General features: G+C 33.3%; 4 protein-coding genes and 1 pseudogene across 4 annotated transcripts; 4 read left to right on the forward strand and 1 right to left on the reverse strand.

The window, feature by feature from the left end:
* The first annotated feature begins 986 nt into the window (after positions 1 to 986).
* On the forward strand, positions 987 to 2,114 carry LOC125807717 (uncharacterized; annotated as a pseudogene).
* Positions 2,115 to 4,296: 2,182 nt separating this feature from the next.
* On the forward strand, positions 4,297 to 5,260 carry LOC125807746 (protein yippee-like At3g08990). Its single transcript, XM_049487486.1, has 5 exons — positions 4,297 to 4,407; positions 4,724 to 4,749; positions 4,851 to 4,962; positions 5,032 to 5,087; positions 5,179 to 5,260. The coding sequence occupies exons 1-5, from the start codon at positions 4,297 to 4,299 to the stop codon at positions 5,258 to 5,260; spliced, it is 387 nt and encodes a 128-aa protein (XP_049343443.1).
* A 589-nt stretch (positions 5,261 to 5,849) lies between these two features.
* LOC125807354 (histone H4) lies at positions 5,850 to 6,367 on the reverse strand. The gene has a single exon (XM_049487053.1). It carries the CDS (start codon positions 6,316 to 6,318, stop codon positions 6,007 to 6,009), a length of 312 nt encoding a protein of 103 aa, XP_049343010.1. The 5' UTR covers positions 6,319 to 6,367; the 3' UTR covers positions 5,850 to 6,006.
* Positions 6,368 to 7,194: 827 nt separating this feature from the next.
* On the forward strand, positions 7,195 to 9,064 carry LOC125807747 (uncharacterized). Its single transcript, XM_049487487.1, has 7 exons — positions 7,195 to 7,221; positions 7,746 to 7,958; positions 8,092 to 8,126; positions 8,200 to 8,305; positions 8,390 to 8,451; positions 8,527 to 8,711; positions 8,805 to 9,064. Exons 1-7 carry the CDS (start codon positions 7,195 to 7,197, stop codon positions 9,062 to 9,064), a joined length of 888 nt encoding a protein of 295 aa, XP_049343444.1.
* A 4,646-nt stretch (positions 9,065 to 13,710) lies between these two features.
* Positions 13,711 to 21,236, forward strand: LOC125807748 (uncharacterized). Its single transcript, XM_049487488.1, has 7 exons — positions 13,711 to 13,800; positions 14,071 to 14,108; positions 14,173 to 14,275; positions 14,380 to 14,435; positions 14,536 to 14,981; positions 20,737 to 20,871; positions 20,980 to 21,236. Exons 1-7 carry the CDS (start codon positions 13,711 to 13,713, stop codon positions 21,234 to 21,236), a joined length of 1,125 nt encoding a protein of 374 aa, XP_049343445.1.
* Positions 21,237 to 25,126: the final 3,890 nt, after the last annotated feature.

A 25,126-nucleotide genomic window follows, 5' to 3' on the forward strand; every position in this document is an offset into this window, starting at 1 on the left:
CTTCAAATTACAATTTTTTTGTTGAAAAAATAAATTTAAAACTTATTTTTAAAAAACATTTTTCAACTTCAATTTTTTTATTTTTTTACCCCACCCTTACCTCGACCCCCCTCCCGCCAGCTCCTACCCCCCTAAAAGAAAAATAAAAATTTAATGTTTGTTTTTAAAAAATATTTTTAATTTCAAAATTTTATTTTCACCCCACCCCCCCACCCCCCAAAAAAAATAATAATAAATTTAAAGTTTGTTTTTCAAAAAATACTTTCAATTTCAAATTTTTGTTTTTCACCCCCATCCCACCCCTACCCCGACTCCCCTCCCAAAAAAAAAAGTTTGTTTTTAAAAAATATTTCCAATTTTTAATTTTTATTTTTTCACCCCACCCTACCCCTACCCGCGACCCCCCCCCCCCCCTCCAAACTAAATTAAGTTTGTTTCAATTTCAATGCAAAAATTATTTTCTACTCTCTAGTAAAAAAGAAAGAGATATTTTCTCAAAAATAATTTTCATTCATAAATCAGACACTAAAATATTTTTTTCGGAAAATATTTTCTACTCACCAACCTAACATGAGAAAATAAGTCAAAAATTTACTTATTTTCCAGGAAAACATTTTCCATCATGCCAAACACACCCTTAAAAAACGCAACATGACATCTAAATGAAAAACGGAAGAAGTACATTATAAGTAACTTGCTTTTATTTCTAGCTATCAGCTGACATTATTTTTTTTTATTTTTTTTTGCATGCGTATTTGAAGATATAAGTATAAATAAAATTTAGTTGGATTTCCCTCCTTTCTGAATTAACAGTGAATTTGGATTCAAGAATCAAGAAGTGGCTTTTCTATATTTACATTTTTCTCCTTTCTTGAATTCTCATTTTCCACCGGTCTTTTTTTTTTTCTCCATTGATTCTTTCAGCAGTTGATATAATTCTCTTCCACTTTGTTCTTTGTTGAAGAAAATTTGTTTTGTAATCCACAATGTCCCGTTTTGGAGTTTCCGATCATCTAATCAGCATGCATGATTGCATCCTTTGCTATTTCTGCGAAACTCGAGTTGCATTCATCGAGGATTTCATTCCTAATGTAAGGATTCTCTCTGCATCAACCCTTAATTCTTGACTCATTATGTTCATGTCCTTGTCTTGTACACGTTGCAGGCGGATGACTTAGTGTATGGAGGGTACATTAATAGATTGTAAGTCTCATGATTTTGAAAATTGGGTATTTTATGAAATTATGATTTGCCTAAGCTTTTTTCTGAGGTTTGTGTATTATATGTAGGTTTCATTATAGTGCACCAATTAATCACCAAGGTCATCTAGAACGACGTGATGGAAATACCCTACTCAATATTTACTGTGTCCAATGTCAAATGTGGTTCGGCTGGCGACTTGTAAGATACTAATATTAAAAAGCATTTGATTTGGTTGCTCTCTATATTTCTTAAAATACAGAATTTATGATTTCTTCAGGTTAGGACTATCCAACAGTCGGAGTATTTTGTAGTAGGAAGATACTTTATGAAATTGTAAGTTTCTAATTACAAATTTGCAAATTGAGACTGTAGTATGACTTGTAAGGTGTTAATTCAAATGAATATTTTGTGGCAGGGAGCTGCTTATATACCAGAGTGGTGAAACGTTGCGTGATGCTGTCTTTGGAGTCGCTAATGAATAGGCTCCTAATGGAGGTGCTAATGCTGTTCAAAACGGAGTCACTAATGAACAGGCTCCTAATGGAGGTGCTAATGCTGTTCAAAACGGAGTCGCTTATGAACAGGCTCCTAATGGAGGTGCTAATGCTGTTCAAAACGGAGTCGCTAATGAACAGGCTCCTAATGGAGGGGCTAATGCTGTTCAAAATGGAGTCGCTAATGAACAGGCTCCTAATGGAGGTGCTAATGCTGTTCAAAACGGAGTTGCTAATGAACAGGCTCCTAATGGAGGTGCTAATGCTGTTCAAAATGGAGTCGCTAATGAACAGGCTCCTAATGGAGGTGCTAATGCTGTTCAAAACGGAGTCGCTAATGAACAGAATCGTGGTCAACATCGAGCCGGGATAGTGAGACCAAGAAGACTTAGACCAAGATGGAATAGACCATATTGATGAATATGCAGACATTGATAGCCTACCCATGCTGATCAAAATACAGAAAGATACACACTTTCTGAAATAGAGTTCATACTTTACACAATGCTAATGTATAATTGTGTGATATTTCTTTTTCTCTTTTTGATTTTGGGATCATATTAATACTTCAGGTTGGAACAAAGCAATTGACATTGAACTTTTTACCTGTTTGAGCATTGATACTACTGTTCTCTAAATGCTGCTTATTTCTTGATGCGAATATGTGGTGAAGTTAGATTTTAACAGACATGCTGAGAATTGTGGATTCAATAGCTTTTACTCTTATCCTGAAGTTATGAGCAGATAACATAATCCACTTTTTGTTCAATTCAATTGCTTTCTGCATCTAAGGGTTCAGCATGTGGCAAATGTTTTAGAAAGGGTAAAAGCAATATGGTCATTTTGTAGTAATATGCAAGGCTTGGTATCTGTTTCATTTGAAATCTCTAAATCTGCAATATTTGGAGCATATTTACTGCTTTCGAGCTCTGACAGTCTGTATGCTATTAGGCATCTCGGCTTCTGTTTTCTCCCCTTTCTCTAAGGATGGGAAAACTGTTTTGATAATGACTAGTAGCATATGCTATTTGGGTTTCTGCTTTCTGCGGTTCAATTGCCTAATGTATTGCAAATGTGTGACCTTCTGAAATCTTTAAACACTTGGTCTAAAAACACTTGCTGCCAAAAGGTTTAAGAGCTAATACATATCCTGTTCTTGGTCTGGATTAAACGTTTCATTTTGTAGATCCAATTGAAATACATTAGTGTTAAACTAAGGAGAAGAGGAAGTAGAAACTTGATTTCTCAAGAAGTGAATCCTCAACAAGAGGAGAGGACCATTTCTATAACAAGAACACGAGATATACAAGACTTTTTAAAGTTGAAACAAGTTTTAATGGGTGAAGGGTAAATATAACTCTAAAATACAACTATAGGGGTATATTTTGTTCAAAAAGTATGATGGAGGGCAAACAAAGCTTATTTTTTATAATAGAGAGGTGAATATAACCCTTTTCCGTTGCTGAAATTAGACCAATAGAGTCACTTATGAGAAGACCTGTACTTGTCATAAGTAAACGAAAAAAAAGTAAAGATGTACTAAGAGCCTGTTTGGATGGGCTTTTAAGCTGGTCAAATTAGCTTAAAAGCCAGTTTTTGACTTATTAGAGTGTTTGACAATTATCAAAGTGACTTATTTTAAGTCAAAAATGACTTATTTTAAGCCAAAAGCTAAAAGCTAGGTGAGGGGAGTTTTTTTTTTTTTTTTTTAACTTAAAAGCTCTTTTATGTTGACCAAGTATATTACCTTTTTGCCCTTAATTCTTTTATACAATTTCCAAATTGCCCATATTGAATTATTATTATTATTATTTTATTTTTTTAATTATTATTATTATTATTTTATTATTATTGTTATATTATTATTATTTATTATTTTATTATTATCATTATTATCATTATTATTATTATTATTTTATTATTATTATTATTATTATTATTATTATATTATTATTATTATTATTATTATTATTATTATTTTATTATCATTATTATTATTATTATTTTATTATTATTATTATCATTATTATTATTATTATTTTATTATTATTATTATTATCATTATTATTTTATTATTATTATTATTATTTTATTATTATCATTATTATTATTTTATTATTATCATTATTATTATTTTATTATTATCATTATTATTATTATTATTTTATTATATTATTATTATTATTATTATTATTATTATTATTATTATTATTATTCCTCTTATAAATAATTTGTGGTGGTAAAGAAATATGTGAATGATAGGAAAATATTATTACTTATGGATGTAAAATATAAATTAATTTTGTTTTAAAGTATAAAAACCTTAAATTAATCAACTTTTCATCATGTTAACAACTTAAAGGGTATTTCAGACATTTTGAAGATCTTCTCAACTTGATTCATTCAAGAATCAAGAACTAATTTTTCAAAAGTATTAACCACCAGCCATTTTTTTACTTTCTTGAATTCTCATTTTCCATCATCTCTGTTCTCTTTACATTCATAATCAGTTTGTCTTTTTTCCATTCATAGTTCAGCAATTCACCTGTGATATTTGTTTCTGTAACATATCTATTAGGAGTTGGTTCTTCATTCAACAATGGGAAGGCCCTTTATACTTCACTACGATGAAATCCCTGATGATGATTGCATCAATTGTCGTATCTGCGGAACTCAAGTTGGATTCATCGGGGATCTCCATGCTACTTCTGTATGAATTCCCACTCTCACTGCATCATTATTTCTTGCAATTTATTATCAACACACCAAATGGTTCTGTCATCTGTGGGCTACAGACATTTTCTTTGATACTCCAAAGTAAATGTATTAATTTCTTCTTAATTGGTCTCATCTGTTCCGAATTGTCTCTTTTGATAAAATTGCACAATTCACTTCATAAAGAGGACATGTAAGATTCAATACTCAATTTTGACAGCTATTTGTATCATTCATTCAGCCCTCTGTTATATTCTTGACTAAGCAAAGAAACTTACTATGCTCATTTTCTTGTCTTGTACATTTTGCAGATTGTATCATGGGTCTTTCATAATGTGTAAGTCTCATGTTTGGAAATTGGGTTTTACAGACGAGCTTAAACTTTTTTCTGCAGTCTTGAGGCATATACACATATGTTACAAACCTTTATATATGCAGGTTTAATGTTGAAGTACCAGAGGACAAGCGATATCATCAAGTAGAAGAAGATGGCAGAACCGTAGCCGACACTTACTGTATTAAATGTGGAAACCTGCTAGGGTGGAAAGTTGTAAGTACCAAAGAACGATTTTGTTCTTCTTTTTTAATTTTTTTCTTACAGAATTTATGATTTCTCTAGATTGCAATCGTCAAACCTAGCATGTTTATTAGAGAAGGAGTATTCATTATAAGATTGTAAGTTTCTAACTACAAGTTTTTAGATTAAGACTCTACACATATGTGGTGTGACTTGTAAGATGTTCTAATAATGAGTAATTTGTGGCAGAAGCCAGATTGGTCCTAATAATCAAGATGAAGGTGCTAATGAACAGGTTCCTAATGATGAACAAGGAGGCACAAATGAGTAGTTGTTCTTTAACTGATCTGAATTGTCTCTTTTGATAAAATTGCTATTCATTTCACAAAGAGGACATGTAAGATTCGATCCTTAATTTTGACAGCTATTTGTATCATGAATTCAGCACTCTGTTATATTCTTGAGCACAGAACAACTTACTATGCCCATTTTCTTGTCTTGTATATTTTGCAGATATCAATCATACATACATCTTTAATAATGTGTAAGTCTCATGTTTGGAAATTGGGTTTTACAACAAGCTTAAACTTTTTTTATGCAGTTTCGAGGTGTAAACGCATATGTTACAGACCTTTATATATGTGTTATATATGCAGGTTTAATGTTGAAGTAGCAGAGGACAAGGGATATCATCAAGTACAAAATCTAGCCAATACTTACTGTATCAAATGTTGTAGAGAGCGTCTATTCAAATAACTAGTATGTCAAGTGTTTTATTTCTGATATAAACAGTTGACTACTTTTAGATCTCATACTCATATCCTCGTTTCTCTTTTAAGATCTGAAGAATTGCACATATGATAATTCATTGAGAGCAACAAATTAATAAAAATAAATCTACAGCAGGAAGACGATCAATGTACTCAAAACCTAACTCTGTTCATTGATAATGTAATGAGAAATTACAAGATCTAGAGCATAAGAACAACACTACAGAGATCCAACACAGACTTATACGCAATTGTAAACTAAAACCTACATTTACTACCACCATAGCACCAACATACAACCCCCAATCTAACCGCCAAATCCATAGAGAGTCCTTCCCTGTCTCTTCAAAGCATAGACAACATCCATAGCAGTAACAGTCTTCCTCCTGGCGTGCTCAGTGTAGGTGACAGAATCACGAATCACATTCTCCAAAAAGATCTTCAACACTCCACGAGTCTCCTCATAGATGAGACCAGAGATACGCTTCACACCACCCCTACGAGCAAGCCTGCGAATAGCTGGCTTAGTGATACCCTGGATGTTATCTCTTAGAACCTTCCTGTGCCTCTTGGCTCCTCCCTTTCCCAATCCCTTGCCTCCCTTTCCACGACCAGACATTTTCACAGAGAAATTTGATGAAGAAGAAGTTTCTAGGGTTTTGAATTTGGGTGATGTGAACTCTTTTGGGTGGTGGGTATTTATATTTATTGGGCTGGTTTGAAATGTGGCGGGGCACAAATCGTAGCCGCTTATTATTTGGGGATTTACTTGGTCATCGACGGATGGTAGTGTCGATCCATGTGAGAGGCGAAAATTGAATATGAGCCGTTGATTGTAAGATCTAGGGATGCTAATTAAAATGAGTAGTGTAGATTTCTACCACGAACTGTTTTACTAATCCCTTCGTCCTAATATATGCGTTATGTTTCAAATTTTGAGAGTTAAACTAGTTCTTTTATCATGATTTTTCTTCTATGATTTTAAAATATTTCAAATTTTCAATTATTATAAATTATAATTTTTTTAACATAATTTTCAAATATGATAAAAATAATTCAACATTCTATATCTAAATTCACAGTAAAATTTTACTCTTAAATCTGAGTTATACCATATAAATTGATACAAGGTATGTTTTAGCTCTTATACTATCGTTCTTTACATGCTGCATGATTTATCATTTTTCACATTCGATGAAAGTGTATTACTATCATCAAAATATTTCCTAATATGGTATTATATATTAAAATATTTTTGGTGGGGGTAAGGTAATGTTTCGTTCTTTATATTCGGTGAAAGTGTATTACTATCATCAAAATATTTCCTCAGATTGTATTATATATTAAAGTTTTTGGTGGGGGTAAATATATCCATCGTCCTTAGTAAGAGATCACAATTTGTTAGCATTAATTTTGATAAAAAAAAAAAACATTTTATGTTCTAATTAAATTTTTTAATATAAATTTAAATTAATTAAACTACAAACGAATACGAATGCAAAACGCAAAAAGTCGTGCATTGGTGAAGGGGCAAATTTCACAACCTTCGTAAAATAAGATTTTTTTTTCTGTGGGTTCGTGAAGCAATTTCAACTTTCCCTTCTAACCTTCAAGATCTAACTTTCTGTCTACTCGAAAACAGAAATTAATGTCAGTAGTAAATCAGACAAAGACTCGATATTTATTTATTTGTAAGAAATATGTTCAAAAACTTAGATATTAGATATAGAAAAATAAGAGAATTTTTTTAATTTATAGCTAAACCTTATAAGTCACCATCTCTCGGAAAAGTCACGGCTCATCAAAAGAGTCACGACCATCAGAAAAATCACAACTTATCGAAGAAGTCACAACCTGTTCCATGTGAAAAGGTGCTATTCAAATTGCAACCTTTCTTTCTTGGTGTCTTTTCGTAAAAACACTTCATTCACCCCTTATAAAACCCATTTAACTCTTCTCAACTCGATTCATTCCTGAACTGATTTTTCTATATCAATTATTTATTCAGAAGTAAACTGGTACATTCTTTATCTGGTTTGTCGCTAGTGTTTTTTTTTTTTGAATTATCATTATCAATCATCTCTGTTACATCATTCCAATTTGATTCTTTTTCATTTGTTATGTGTTTTTTGTCCTGTAACAGTTGATACAATGGGATTTCTGTATCTTGTCGATTTTGATGAATATCCGAAAGAGGATGTCATCCATTGTATAATATGCAAAACCGGAATTGGATTAGCCAACGATTTCATCGACAGCGTATAGATTCTTACTCTCTCAGCATCTTTCTTGCGTTTACATTATATCATTTTTCAATTCAAAGTATACATTTTGATGAAATTGCTTGCGATTTGTGTCATGAAATTGTTACTTTTGCCTTGTAATTTTGCAGATGGACTATGAGTTGACAGTGGTCTTTCATAAAATGTAAGTATCATGATTTCATTTAGCAACTTCGAATTTGTTATTTGCCTAAACATTATTCTGTTTGTAAATGCAGGTATAATGTGCAAGTGGATGAAGAGAAATACCATAGACAAGTAAATGGAAATACCGTAGCTGATACTTACTGCGTCAAATGTGGAATGCTGCTTGGGATGAAACTTGTAAGTTGCTAATTAATATTATGTACGTGCTGAATGTATTATTCATTTGCAGTTCGTTTTAACAAATATTTATCTATTATTCAGATTGTAGTCCCTTATAGCAACCGGACTGTGCATTTTAGAGAAGGAAATTTTTTGATGAACGCGTGAGTTTCTTACCATTAGGCCAAATGCAATATGATATGTAAGGTATCAATATGATATTTTTGTGTGTGTGGCAGGCTCGAACTTGTTGATTGTAATAATAAGCTGATGTATATTGATGAAGATGGAGAAGATGAAGAGTATGAAGAAGATGATGGAGGTGCTAATGAGCATGATCATGATCAAGGTGGAGGGGCAGATGAACAGAATCATGATGATGGAGGTGCTAATGAGCACGATCAAGATGAAGAAGATGATGGAGGTGCTAATGAGCATGATCATGATCAAGGTGGAGGGGCAGATGAACAGAATCATGATGATGGAGGTGCTAATGAGCACGATCAAGATGAAGAAGATGATGGAGGTGCTAATGAGCACAATCATGATCAAGGTGGAGGGGTAGATGAACAGAATCATGATGATGGAGGTGCTAATGAGCACGATCAAGATGAAGAAGATGAAGAGTATGAAGAAGATGATGGAGGTGCTAATGAGCACGATCATGATCAAGGTGGAGGGGCAGATGAACATGATCATGATAACGATGGAGGTGCTAATGAGCACCATCATGATCAAGGTGGAGGGGCAGATGATCATGATAACGATGGAGATTGAGGCACCGACAAACTAAATGAAAATGCTGATCAACTGGTTGATCATACAATATAGATAATAGTTAATCTAAAGGCAGACATATGAACTATTATTTAATGATGAAATGCAGACATTTTTCTTAATAAATTGTCTTCTAAGTGATATGCTTGATTATCCTTTAGTGAAAAGTTGCCTATGACAGACCTAATTGTGCTCTGTCTTAGTATACTGATCCTCACTTGCTTTACTATCCAGTTTTATATATCTAGAGTCTAGACACTAAGCAATGTGTGTTGCATGTTCAATACAGAAGAATCTATGATTTCTCCATATTGCAGTCCTCAAACCGTTCAGAAATTATAAAGTCGGATATTTCGTGATGACATTGTAAGCTCTAATTTCTGTACACATATGTAGTATGACTTGTAAAGTGTTGATACAAATGAGTATTTGGCGGCAGGAACAAGCTTATTTACTATAATGATGCAACGTTGCTTCAGCATAATGAGGACCTCGTTGGAGGTGCTAATCAGCAGGGTCCTAATGATCAAGATGTAGGTGCTAATGCTGATCAAAATGACGGTGCTAATGCTGATCAAGTTGGAGGTGCTAATGATCACGATGGGGCCGTTAATGAATTGAATGAATATGTAGATCAACTGTCTGATAGAATAGATAAAATTGATGAAAGTACAGACATTGATAACCTACTCATGCTGAACAAAATTTAGAAAGATACACAATTTCTGAATAGAGTTCATACTTTACAAAATGCTACTGTAATTCATAATTGTGTGATGTACTTCTGATTTTGAGATTACAAAGCAAGTCGTAATTGGCTGATTCAATTGCAGACATTTTTCTAAATCCAATGCTAGTGTGGGTCCTAGTTCCTAAAAAAGGGAATGTTTTCGGGGTCTTAAAAGGGGTGTTTAAATAAGAATTATTGAATAGAAAAGAGATGTAAATTCATTTCCTTCCGAATCAATAGTCCATCCTATTTATGATACGGACAGTTGATAATTGAATCCGAAATGACCATTATTTTCATATAGATAACAGTGCAAAAAGAAGGCTCAACTCATAGTTGTTCAAAAATAGTGACATTGAGTTTAATTTGTCGACCTTTGACTTAGGATTAGTTTTGCAATCAGAATCAAGTTAGTGGTACATGAATTAAGCATAAATCAAGGTTTTGACTCCACCGTAGACAAAATCATTGTATTTTCGTGGAGAGGGTAAAAGTTTTAAGCGTTGCTCTACTTATCCTCGGGCATTTCTCGATTAAAAAAAATGAGACACAAAAAAATAATTTTTTTTGATGTATGAGCAAACATGACAAAATATTTTATTTTTATACATAATATATTTTTTATAAAGCATTATTATTATACAATATTTGTAAGTATGACCACTATAGAAGGATAATTTTCTAAAAAAACGTACATAATGGTGTCTTTACTCTGAATAAAATTTTATGTGAGTGCAAATAAAATGAAAAAAATAATATTATCGTTCACAACTTGCATTCAAGAATCAACAACAGAATTTTCTATATAAACCTTCAAGAATCCCATAAAATTCAGTCTTCTGCATTTCTAATTACATTTGTTATCTGGTGAGAAGTTACTCCTTTTTTCCATTGATTTTTTCTATTAGGAATTGGCTCTTGAATCAAGAAGGTCCCATTAAATTCATTTGCTTGCAGCTCTGTTCTTGTTTGTTACATTCATTTTCCAGCAGCTCTGTTCTTGTTTGTTACATTCATAATCAGTTAGTCTTTCCATTGATGATTCATCTTTCATATTTCTCTTCCATTTTGTTGAAGAAAATTTGTTCTGCAACAGGTTGATTGATCCACAAAGTTGATACAATGCAACGAGAATTAATAGCTGATGGACAAGTTATCGGTAATCGTAATTTCTTCTATTGCAAAAATTGTGAAGCTCCAATTGCACGTACGGAGGATTACGTTCCTAAGGTAAGGATTCTGTCAAATAGTTTAGGAACTAATTTCTCATAAAGAAGATTCTGTTTGTACTAAGAACAGAACAACTTTTCTTGTCCAGCTGCAGGACCTACGTTATGGAGGGTACTTTAAAACACTGTAAGTCTTGGAAATTCGGAAATCTTGTGATGTGATTTGCCTAAGCTTTTTTCTGAGTTGTGTGTATTATATCCAGGAAATATGTTGTTGTAGTAGACCAGCCTATATTTCGTCTACTTGAAGATGGAAATAACCTAACCACAGCCGAAACTTACTGTCTCCAATGTAATTCGCTAATCGGGTGGAAACTTGTAAGATACTAGTAATATTAAAGAGCATTTCATTTTCATGATAACAGGTTGCTCCTCTATTTTTACTAAAATACAAAATCTATGATGATTTCTTCAGATTGCAGCTTCCAAACAGACAGACTATTTCAAAGAAGGAAGATTCTTTATGAAAGTGTAAGTTTCTAATTACAAATTTGCAAATTGAGACTGTCTTTACACACATATATATGATGACTTGTAAGGTGTTGATTCAAATGAGTTTTTTGTGGCAGTGCCGTGATTATGTTCAGGAATCGTGTAACGTTGCGAAGTTATATCTTAGGAAGTGCATATCGACGGGGCCTTAATCAAGTTGGAGGCGCTAATGCTCAAGTTGGAGGGCCTAATGCTCAAGTTGGAGGCGCAAATGCTCATGTTGGAGGCGCAAATGCTCAAGATGGAGGTCCTAATGATAAAGATGGAGGTCCTAATGATCAAGATGGAGATGCTAATGATCAAGATGGAGGTCCTAATGGTCAAGATGGATGTGCTAATGATCAAGATGGAGGTCCTAATGAACAGGTTTTTATCTAATGGCTTTTACCATCACCCTGGAGTTGATTTATGAGCAGATAGAACAATCAATTATATATATATTTATCAACAGGTTCCTAATGAACACGATTATCAAGATGTGGGCGCTAATGAGCAAAATGCTGATCAAGATGGAGGCGCTAATGACCAGAGTCCTAATGATCAAGATGGAGGCCCGCCAATGAAACGAAGGAAGAAATAGATCAACTGACTGATGGAATAGATGATATTGATGAAAATGCAGACGCTGATATTCTGCTTATACAAAATGCTATAATTCTTGGTGAAGTTACAAACTACATGTTACTACTGTTTAATTAGATCTAATTGACAAGTTTCCATTTTGGGTGATGCTTCTTGAGACTTTTATGTACATTACATGACTACTCCTCTCATGTAAATAATTCCACTGAAATCTACAAAACAATTGATTATTCACACAAACTACTCAAGTGTTCAATCCTCACAAAAATGAAAACTATGATGGTCTACCTTACCTAACTATATGTCCTACACACTAGGGAATAGATACAGTGCCTTTTAAATTAACTTTAAAATAAAAATATCACATTTCTATGTTAAAATCAATTTTTAGTTTTAATGTTCATATTTTGTCTTTAATAACATTATCTGATAGAAATGATATATTATATTTAAAATTATAAAATCTATTTTTTATATTTAAAATTATAAAATTAAATTTTATTCTATATTTTACATAAATATTCGACCAAATAAAAATACATAAAATGTGACAGAGTAAGTATAATATAATAACAAATAAACAAATGAGTTGGAGGCCACAGTAGGGACTGCAAGTAGAAGGCAGCGGCCGCCTAAGGGCCACAGTAGGGACTGCAAGTAGACGTAAGAGAAATTACATTATATAAATTATATTACACAAATCCGAAAACTTGTGCCTAGAGAGAAATTAATACTAACGCATAACTTGTGCCTTGGGATCTATTACTGAACTTATGCCTAGAGAGAAAATTTAATATAATAAACATATAAATATATATTAACTAATCATAATTAAATAATATGTCAGGCAATCTATCATTCCGCATTAATACTCTGATAAGTTTTTAGTTTAACCATTGAAATTCACACAAGAAAATTTGTTCAATTACAGAGCGATTTCAAAACAGAGCTCTTCTCAATTAGTTGTATTCAAGAATCAAGAACTGATTTTTCTGTTATAATTCCCACCCATTTCAAAACAGAGCTCTTCTCAATTAGTAGATTCTCATTGATCAACCAACTCTTTTCAGAGCAATTATAAAACAGAGCTGGTGAAGCCATTTCAAAACAGAGCTCTTCTCAATTAGTAATATTCAACAATCAAGAACTGATTTTTCTGTTATAATTTTCACCCATTTTAAAACAGAGCTCTTCTCAATTAGTAGATTCTCACTGATCAACCAGCTCTTTTCAGAGCGATTATAAAACAGAGCTGGTGAAGCCATTTCAAAACAGAGTTCTTCTCAATTAGTAATATTCAACAATCAAGAACTGATTTTTCTGTTATAATTTTCACCCATTTTAAAACAGAGCTCTTCTCAGTTCTTAGATTCTCACTGATCAACCAACTCTTTTCAGAGCGATTATAAAACAGAGCTGGTGAACCCATTTCAAAACAGAGCTCTTCTCAATTAGTAGTATTCAAGAATCAAGAACTGAATTTTGTTTTATTGGATTCTGATTGATCTACCAGCTCTTTTCTCCCTGGTGAGAAGTTAGTCTCTTCTTTCCATTGATTTTTTAGCTTTTATATTTCTCTTACATTTTCTTCTTTTTTCTGTAATAGGTGAAACATGTCTCCGCATGATCACATCTACTGTTATAACTGCGGAACTGAAGTTGCACTCGTTCATGATTACCATGACACTGTAAGGATTTCTACTGTATGATTTCTTGCTGTCGATTTGTGGTTCTTTGATACTTCAAATTTTCAATTAATTTCTTCTGAATTGTTCTATTCGCTTATAAAGAAAAAAACAAATAGAACCAACTTATTGTTCTATTGGATCAGTATGTGGTGTCTTTTGATGACAATATGTACGATTCAATCCCTTAATTTCTGCAGCTAGTTGTATCATGAATTCAGCACTACTTGTTATATTTCTTGACTAAGCTCAGAATCAACTTATTTTCTTGTGTTATAAACATTGCAGGTAGATGACTTAGTGAATGCAGGGTTTTTTACTGAAGTGTAAGTCTCGTGCAATTTCAACATCTTGAGATTTTATTTATTGCCTAATGAGCCATATATGCAGGTATAATGTTAAAGAAGCACAGAACGAGCAATATATTAAAGATGGCATGACCCTAGCCAAGGCTTACTGTGCTAACTGTAAAAAACTGCTCGGATGGAAACTTGTAAGATACTAGTAATATTAAAGATCATTGAGTTTCATGATAACAAGACGATTTTGTTGCTCTTTTTTTTCCCTCTTAAATTACAGAATTTATGATTTCTCCAGATTGCAGCCTCCCAACCGTCTAGGAGTCGTAGAGTAGGAGGATTCTATCTGACATTGTAAGTTTCTAATTACGAATTTGCAGATTGAGACTGTCTGCACATGATAATATGTGGTATGACTTGTAAGGTGTTAATTCAAATGAGTATTTTGTGGCAGGAAGGAGGTTAGTTTCTTTGATGATGTAACGTTGCATGATCAAAAAAGACGCGATAATGAGAAAAATGTTGATCAAGGTGGAGGTGCTAATGAGCAAAATGTGTATCAAGGTGGAGGCGCTAATGAGCAAAATGTTGATCAAGGTGAAGGCGCTAATGAGCAAAATGTTGATCAAGGTGGAGGCGCTAATGAGCAAAATGTTGATCAAGGTGGAGGCGCTAATGAGCAAAATGTTGATCAAGGTGGAGGCGCTAATGAGCAAAATGTTGATCAAGGTGGAGGCGCTAATGAGCAAAATGTTGATCAAGATGGAGGCACTAATGAGCAAAATGTTGTTCAAGATGGAGGCGCTAATGAGCAAAATGTTGATCAAGATGGAGGCGCTAATGAGCAAAATGTTGATCAAGATGGAGGCGCTAATGGACAGAATCATGATCAAGATGGAGGCCGGCCAATGAAACGACCGAAGATATAGATCAAGTGGCTGATGGAATAGATAATATTGATGAAAATGCAGACATTGATAGCCTACTCATTCTGATATTCTGCTTATACAAAATGCTATAATTCATAATTGTGTGATGTTCTGTTTTGAGATTGCACTACATATGGTATTACTTCAGGTTGGAATAAACCAATTGATACTGAACTCTTTACATGTTTGAGCTCGGGTACTAATGTTCTCTATATGCTGCTTAGTTTGGCTTAAATTTCTCGATACAAGTCATCTATCAAGCATTTTTGAGTATAATCAACTGGTTAAAAGCTTAGTTGCGCGGACTCTTCACTTTTGATGCTGCACCCGTCTCGGATTCTTCAAAAATACACTACTTTTGGTGAATCTGACACACCCGTTGGCATTTGTCCGAGCAACATAGGTTAAAAGTACTAATGGATTACTGATATTTTCTTAGACTTTGTTGACAGTATTTGATTTAATGCAACAAACATCTGCATTAGTTAAGATCAAAACAGAGCTCATCTCAACTTGGATTCTGTTGAAACTTTCAAGAGAAAATAGCTGGAATAAGCAAGAGGAAAAAACGTTTTTAAGACATACTTGTCACTATACTAAAAATAGTTAGTTCTTCAATTTAGAAAATCAAGAGATAATTTATATTTAAATCCTAATTTACCCTTGTTATTAACTATCATCATTTTCGAAAACACTAATTTATCACTTAGTTCCTAATATGTACTGATTTTATGAATTTTTTAGACAAATACAAAATATGAACTAGAACAATTGAATTTCCACGAACCCATAACCAATGCACTAAATCTTTTTGAGAGAATATTTATCTTGGATGTAAGTTCAGTACTATTTACTTCACAACATAATACCCAGTGTAGTCCCATACGGTGGGGTCTAGGGAAATAGTGTATACACCTTACATTTACCTCTGAGTGATGATGTAGAGAGGTTGTTTCGAATAAACAATATTAAAAATAAAATACAAACAATTCATTTTGGAGACTGAACACTTACTAGTTAGATCTACCATTCTCTATATTCTAGTCATGTGTCAAGTATTCAAGCAATTCACTATAATCTACCATTTAAACTATCTTAGAAAGTCACTTAATCAATCTAAATAATTTTATTAAATTTAGATTTGCAGTAATATGCATTTATCAAGACTTCATTTTAAATGTATGTCAATTTTTTTTAATTTATACCACTAGACAGAGTGTCTAGCAGTTTTTTATTAAAATAAAAATCCTCAATAGAAATAAGTACAAGCAAGGGGGCCTAGACCTTACCTTGTCAATCCTAATGAGGCAACGAACCTCAACTAATTAACAAGCATGAAAAAAATAAGAGCTAGAGAGAACTAGGTATTCTATGATCATCACATAATTTGTAATACACTCTATGATGATATTCAAATGAGAATACTTGAAAAATGCACAAATATAAAATCGAAGAAGAAAGTTGAGTTATCAACCTCAAACTTACTTTTACAAATGCGTGAATTAAAATTGATAGATAGCCCATCTAAAGTAACCTGAAGTATTTTCATCGTGTCTTCTTCTTCAAATTTGTCCAACAAAACTTGATAGCTCATCATTTCTTCTTGGATGTATTGGATCTTGTTGAAACTATTGACACTGTCATATGGCTCTGCTTTGTTAGTCGCATTGGTAGGTGCATTGTAACAAACTCTCCTGTCACTTTACCATCCCAACTGTGCTGCCTTCCATGTGTCTTCTCTTTATTTTTGTTGCTTCCACTTCTTTGATGTCGAAGTGAGATATCCCCATCCCCAACCACTTTATCAAAGCATATGTCCAACCTATTTTTTTCCTCATCCTCATCAAAAGAATCATCGCCCAAATCACTATCATAAGCCCTAGTTGGACTAAATTCTGATGCTAAGGCCTCCTGCTATTTCTTCTTTGCAATTATACTTTTAGTTACAAATTCCAAAGCTAATGGACTTAATTTTCTATTCGAAAGCGGAGGTGAAACATGCTCTTCTTCATCAACCAAATCAGCCCACCTAGGAGTACTCATCTCCCTTTGCTTTTCTTTCGAGACCTCATGAGCTGAGGTGTTCGATGTGACCATGGGTGGCGTGATTGCTGAAATGGGTTTGAGCAACATGGCAGCCTCACTTTTTTGAATAATCTTAGCTACTTCACGATTAGAGATATATGTACGACTAGAATCAACTAACTCTAATTCTTTCTCCACCTCGAGTGCTTCAAACGGATTTGTACAAATAATGTCCTTCGGTTCATAAGATTGCACTACTAGATTAGTGGTTAGTTGCTGCTTATTTTCAAGACGTGGATATTTACTTCTTATATGACGACATAATTTGCTACTTTAATTTTTCTTATATAATTAAAAACATTGGAATCTTTGTTATTGTCTAGCTACTGTTCAAACGTTGACATAATGAACTGATTACCCAATTATAAGTTAATTTTCTTATATAAAATACACTATTGAGTTGCTTGTTTCTGTATTTATAATTTATATTGGTACTTCAGATATAATATCAATTCATTTTTGAGACTGACCACTTACTTGTTAGATCTACCATTCGCTATATTCAAGTCATGTGTCAAGTAGGGGTGGCAAATGGTTGGATTGGATCGAATTTGGATGGATTGAATATGAGTTGAGTAAAAATGGTTTGGATTACAATCCACCCAAATAGAATATGGGCAAATATGGTTTGGGTAAAATGGTTTCAACCCATTTAAAAAATCTATTTTTCAAAAAAAAAATTTACCCCCTCCCCCGGGCACCCCCCCCCACCTTCCTCCAACCTACCCCTAATATTTTTTGTTTTCCAAAAACAAAAAAAATTTACCCCCTCCCCCGGGCACCCCCCCCTCCCCTCCCATCTTCCACCAACCTACCCCTAGTTTTTCTTTGTTTTCCAAAAATAAAAAAAAATGTTTTTCCAAAAAAAATAAATTTACCCCTTCCACCAACCTACCTCTAAATTTTTTTTGTTTTCCAAAAACGAAAAAAATTTACCCCCTCCCCAGGGCACCCCCCCCCCCCACCGGCCACCAACCTACCCCTAATTTTTTTTTTCCAAAAACAAAAGAAAAGATCTGTTTTTCAAAAAAAATAAAAATTACCCCCCCCCCCCCGGGCACCCCCAACCCCCCACCTTCCACCAACCGACCCCTAAATATTTTTGTTTTCCAAAAACAAAAAAAAATCTGTTTCATTTCACTTATATGGGCTGGATATGGATTTTCATGTTAACCCATTTTGTCCATATTTGTATGAGCTTAAATAGGTTGAAGAACATATTAACCCATTTAAGAAAAGAAAAGAAAATATGAGTGATCCATTTAATTTCATATGGGCAAAATGGTTTCATTTCACTTATATGGGCTGAAATTGCCACCCCCAGTGTCAAGTATTCAAGCAATTCACTATAATCTTAAAAGTATAAATTATAGGAACCACATATTATAAGTACTAAATAACATCCTATCCCTTCTAGTTTTTTATTTACCAAAAATCCCTTAAAAATGATGTTTGCGGGATACATAGCGTTGTGCACGGGATACATTAGGTTTGATACATTCCACATAGCGGGATACATTAGGTTTGATACATTCCACACAGCGGGATACATAGCGTTGTGAACGGGATACATGCGGGATACATAGCGTTTGATACATTCCACATAGTGGGATACATAGCGTTGTGCACGGGATACATGCGGGATACATAGGTAAAATAAGGGATTTTTGAAAATTTTAAAATAAGTAGGGATAAATAGATATTAAGGTAAGTAAATGAGTGTAGTTAAGTAATTTGTCCATCTTAAAAAGTCACTTTACCAATCTAAATAATTTTTTCATTAAATTTTATTGACATGCCATTTTTATTTTAGGCATAATACATATATTGGACCTTAAACTTGGCTTCAAATTTTAACTTTGACCTCCAACTTTCATAGTGCACAAATAGGCACTTTAACTTGTATAAAGTAGAACAAGTAAACACACGAGTCCTACATGGCACAATACACGTAGGACACCACGTAGGACAAAAAATGACATGTAGGATGCCATGTAGGACATGTGTGTCTATTTGTTCTATTTTATACAAGTTAAAGTGCCTATTTGTGCACTATGAAAGTTGGAGGTCAAAGTTAAAATTTGAAGCCAAGTTTAGGGTCCAATATATGTATTTTGCCTTTATTTTATACTAGATTTTTAAAATATAAAAAAAGTGTCAATTTTAATCATTTCATTGAGTTGTTTGTTTCTGTATTTATAATTTATATTGGTACTTTAGATATAACTTTGTTTTACTAACTATAATATTAAATTTTGTTGTATTATATATTTACTTAATTTTAGTGGGACATATCAATAAAAATATAACAATGAGAACTTTTTTATTTCTTAAAAATTTAGCTTAAAATAATTTTTCGTCAACAAAATTTAATGAAAAAATTATCTAAATTGGTGGGGTGGCGTTCTATGTAAAATATCAATAGTTGAGTAATTTTCTAAGATAATTACACGTAGTTGAGTGATTTTTGAGTTATAAAACAAAGTTGAGTAACTTTATAAGAAAACTAGTCATAGTTGAGTGACTTTTGAGAAAGTTATCCGTAGTTGAGTGACCATTTGAGATATTATGTCAACTGAGTCTTTTCTCAAAGTTTGATCGCATCCATTTTTGATGCATTAATAAATGGGGAGTCATTTTTGAGATCAAAATTGAGATTTGTCGAAATACAGTTGCTCTTTTTGTTATGCAAAACTGAAATACAACTGTATTTTCCTAGTGAGAAAAAGAAAAAGAAACGCAACGGCATTTTATTCTCTACACTTTAAGTCGGTGAAAAAGAAAAAGAATTTGTTCAAATTTCCCTCTCCTCAAGAAGTGTCTTTTCTGAATCAACATTCCATTCTCTCAACTTTCTTGAGTTTTCCATTTTCCAGATTTGATATTCAGAATGCCTTCTTTTGATTATCACTTCCATTGCGGATGTGGAAGTGGAGTTGCATTCCTCAAAGATTACGTTGGAATTGATGAAGTATGGATTCTATTTTCATCTGCTTTTCCATCTATTCTTTTTGCAATTATTCTTTGCTACTGATTTCAATATGTAAGATATAATATTGTATCTCTGTTATAATTTGCTACTTATTTTCATCTTTTGTACACTTTGCAGGAGCTAACCTGCGTGCTACAAGGGATCTTTACTGATATGTAAGTCTCATGATTTCACGCTACCTATTTTTAAAACTATCTGCAGTCTGAGGTATATATATATGCAGGTTTAATGTTGAAGTACCAGAGAATGAGTCATATCATCAACTACTAGAGGGCAATACCGTAGTCGATACTTTCTGTGTCAACTGTAGGGATCGGCTCGGGTGGAAATTTGTAAGATATTAATCTGATCGATTCTCATGAACATGAGGATTTGCATTTCCTTTTTTTTTTTTTGTGTGTGTTGTTGCTTGTTGCTTAAACAGAATTTTCCTTTCGCCAGATTGCAGTCCCCCAAGGCAGTCGTTATGAGGAAGGACAATTCTTGATGATGTTGTAAGTTTAATTGGAAAAATGAGACTATGCATATGCGATATGCTGTGTTGTAAGGTGTTACTAATACAAATGATTATTTTGTGGCAGGGAGAAGCTTACTTACCCTAATGGTCAAATCTTAGATCCTTATGAGGAAAATGGTGATCAAGATGGAGGCCCTAATGAGGAAAATGTTGATCAAGATGGAGGCCCTAATGAGGAAAATGTTGATCAAGCTGGAGGCCCTAATGAGGAAAATGTTGATCAAGCTGGAGGCGCTAATGAGGAAAATAATGATAATCAAGATGGAGGCGCTAATAATGAGGAAAATGCTGATAATCAAGATGGAGGCGCTAATGAGGAAAATAATGATAATCAAGATGGAGGCCCTAATGAGGAAAATGTTGATCAAGCTGGAGGCCTTAATGAGGAAAATGCTGATCAAGCTGGAGGCCCTAATGAGGAAAATGTTGATCAAGCTGGAGGCCTTAATGAGGAAAATGCTGATCAAGCTGGAGGCCCTAATGAGGAAAATGTTGATCAAGCTGGAGGCGCTAATGAGGAAAATAATGATAATCAAGATGGAGGCGCTAATAATGAGGAAAATGTTGATAATCAACTCTTAGTTCCTAATGGACTGCCTAATGGGCATATTGGTCGAAATCCAAACATTTGAACCAATTACTGATGAAAATGCAGACATCAATAGCTGATGATTTACGAAGATATACACTTGCACTGGCCACTGAGTGCAGTCACTAGAGTTCATGTTAGTAATTCATAACTATGTGATATTCAACCTTCTTTTTTGGTTTTGGGATTACAGTACTTCGAAAAGCAATTGAGAGTGAACATTCTACATATTAGAGCTCGGGTACTCCCGTTCTGTATATGCTGCTTAGTTTGTCTTTAATTTCTTGATACAAGTCATCTGTCAAGCATTTGAGTATAATCGACTGGTTAAAATTCACACAACTCTAATGGCTTTTGATCTATGAACAGATAACACAATCATGTGTGCATTTTAAATTCTTACATTCACTTAATCATACAAATTTGAGATCCTAATAACTGATAGCCCTGTAGTTCTTCCAAAATTTCTTCCAGATGGAAGAAAAATTTTTACGGTTTAAATTTATAATATTTTTTTTCTTCTAAAAGCTGGAGTTGCTCGACTGTAAATGCTAGTGCACTTTAGTTTGGTTTTTCTTTATGTTGGAATGTATGCGTCCACTGTCAGTCAAGGACCTGGTCCTTGACTAGTTGACTGAGCAAGAATAGTAACTAAAAATGTGCAGAAAATAAACAGCTGAAAGTAAGATCTGCACAAGTGTTTTACGTGGAAACCTCCTTGCTCAAGGGAGTAAAACCACAACCTGTCTCACAGGATTTTTCAAACTGCTTCCACTAATCTTCTCCAAGCAAAAGTAAAAGCCAGTTTACAAAATGAGATCACTTAGCTGAGCCAGAGTAGATACAACACTGCCCACTATACTAACCCTCACTGATTAATATAGACTTTTCTAAGCGAATACCACACCGCCCACTAAACCACCTAACTCTAGATGATTTAGATTTTGACTAAGCAACACACAGGTTGCCCACTGAACCACCACCCTCTGGACGATTTAGATTTTTAGAAACCGAAACAAGATATGAATCCTTTATAGATTAGGAACAAATTTACAATGTAAGCACATAAGACACAAAGCTCAAAATACAACAAAGACTCTTCTTCACTCTATCAGGTCCCTTTGTTGAGTTGAGCAATGTTCTTCCTTGAAGATGGCCTTCTTTTCAAGCTTATGAATTTTCTCTGAAAATTCAAGTTTTGTTTGCCAAATCTTAAGTTTTTGTTTTGTGTTAAGAGAATATATCAAAGTGAACACAAAACCCTTGGGACCACCCATTGGCTGAGAGCCTACTGTTCAGGAAAGTTGTGCACCTGCCACATCAGAGGTGGCAGCTTTTCTGACGGCTGTCTTGTCACCTTTTCATATCGCAGTCTTGCAGGAACCAGGTCCCTTGCAAACTTTTCTTAGTAAGTTCTTGAGAAGACGTGCTAGATCTCTCTCCTTTTGAATGAATGAATTAATTTGTTGTTTGTCATGTTGACTATGTCAACCATAAAGAGTTATTAACCGTTGGACAAACAACCTCGTCCGTTCTGATTGGTGCGGTACACTGACGGCCTCACCAACCTCTGACGTGACAACTTTTCAGCTGTATCCCATTTTAGATCTTTGGACGAGAGAACTCAGCCAGGGACCAGGTCCCTGCATTTGTGAGACACTCAAATAGATAGTCCATCCGCTCTTCCTGGTGGTGCAGTACACTGCGTTTTTCACCTACCACCTGACATGAAAGCTTTACAGTTGTACCCCATTTGAATCTGGACGAGAGCACTCTGCCAGGGACCAGGTCCCTGCATTTGTGAGGATCATCAAAACACCTAGAATATAACACTTTAAAATCATGATTTTGATGTGGACTAAACCAATGAAGATGCAGATCAATGCAGCCATTTTTCTTAATAAAATGGTTTTTATCCAATGCTAGTGTAGTGTGAGTCCTAGTTATATAATGTGTTTTTTGGATACTTGACTGATAGAAGTAAGAAGAAAACAACCATCTCTGTCTTTTTTATATTTATTTTCACAAAATTACTACTCTTTTAAATATTTGTTATGTAAATTCAAGTTGAACCGAGGATATATAGGAAACAGTCTCACCAACTACACGAGGTAGGAATAAAGTTTGTATTGCTTATTCAGATAAACCAAATTGAAATTAGAAAGTGAAACAATGAAAAATATAAAGCAAATTGGTATAGAGGTGGAATGATAGGATTGAAGAGGAAGTAAATGCATTTAATTTATTAATTTAATGAGAGAGAAATTTTATCATTATTTACATAATCTTATGTAATGTTTTTAGAAGGATGGAGTGTGAGATGAGGCGTTTACTTCCTCCATCTTGTTTTATATGGCATCATTTGACTTGACACGAAATTTTAAAAAAAGATTTATAAAATTTATGGTCTAAAACAATTTTTAGTGGGTGTTTGAATTGACTTATTTTTAGTAGTTTTTGGCTTTTAAACTATTTTTTTTTTGGTTTTTGAAGTGTTTGAATAACACAAAACACTTTTTTAAAGCTGAAAAAGTATTTAAAAAGTCAAAAGTCAAATTGACCTTTAGTGCTGGCTTTATTTTAGACATAACACATAAATATACCCTGTAATTTGACCTTATTTTACATTTATGTCCTCTAACTTTTGCTATGCACAATCAGTCACTTGTATTTTTAAGAAGAAGAAAGAGAATATCCTATTTTTGAGACTCCTAATCTTTGTAACATACATATTAAGAAATTTTATCTTATTTTGAAAGATTATCTTCCTGATTTTCTCTTGTTGGTTAAGAGTCTTGTTTGATTGAAAATTTGAATATGTATATTTTAATTAATTAAATTAAAAATGTAATTAAAGTTTTTGTATTAGATGTTTAAAATAGTTGGTCTCTATAAAATAATCATAACATTAAAAGCACATTAATACTTGCCCTTTTTCGTAATTTGACTCTCAAAAACATATTTTTTAAAATTAGTCTAACACAAATTGTTTATCAAAGCATCTTTCAAATTAACAAGTCAAACACAAATTGCTTTTTTTGAAAAGCTATTTTAAAAAACGATTATAAATAGAAGCGGTTTTTAGCAGCAATGTCAAGCTCTGAGTCTTATTTGTATTTTGTTAATTAAAACTTTTTTGAAAATACATAAATGAGTCTAATAGCAAACTAAATATAACTGTTTTATTTAAAAATATATTTTTGACTAGTTTAAGAGTCGCCACTTAATTTTTAAGAAAAATCAAGAAAACTATTATTTTCAAAAGACTAAAACAGTAAATCTATTGAAAACTATAAAGGAGGTTCGAGGTTCCTATTAATATTCTAGGAAGGTTTTTAAAGCACCTAGAATATCCGCTAATGCGGTTATCCGACAACTAATTTATTTGGCTAAAATAATTTTAACTCAGCTTGACTTGCGAAATTGAGTTGTTTTGTAATTAAAACTATTTTAAAGGGGAAAAGAGGAAATATTTGAATATTATCTAAGTGAACTATCTTACAAAATTAAATTTCTAGGCCTCATCAAAAGTGATTGATTTAGTTGAGTTATAATGTCAAAAAATGGGTATCTTTTGGGGATTTGAGTTTTTAAAGACCTTAAGATTAAGCGGCAAATATTAACGAGCACACGAACATAATAAAGTAAAGAGGGAAAGAGAGTGGGACCCAAATCTGGTTTCTGTCCGCCTGGACCAGTATTTGGGCCCATTTTTGTTTTGGGCCTCCGGCCCATTTGAGTTATCTGCACTTGTCCTAAACTAACATAAAAGTTATTTCTTTGGACCTTAGGCCCATCTTCCACCTGTCCTAAATACTAATAAGATAAAAATAAAATAACAAAGGCCCAAAAATAACAAAATACAATCTTCTGAAATTAAAATTGGCCCAATTTTCAATTCTCCAAATTGTTGCATGTCCTTTCAACTCCGGG

This window comes from Solanum verrucosum, unplaced genomic scaffold (genome assembly GCF_900185275.1).
Source record: "Solanum verrucosum unplaced genomic scaffold, falcon-dt-bn FXZP01000183.1, whole genome shotgun sequence".
NCBI lineage: Eukaryota > Viridiplantae > Streptophyta > Magnoliopsida > Solanales > Solanaceae > Solanum > Solanum verrucosum.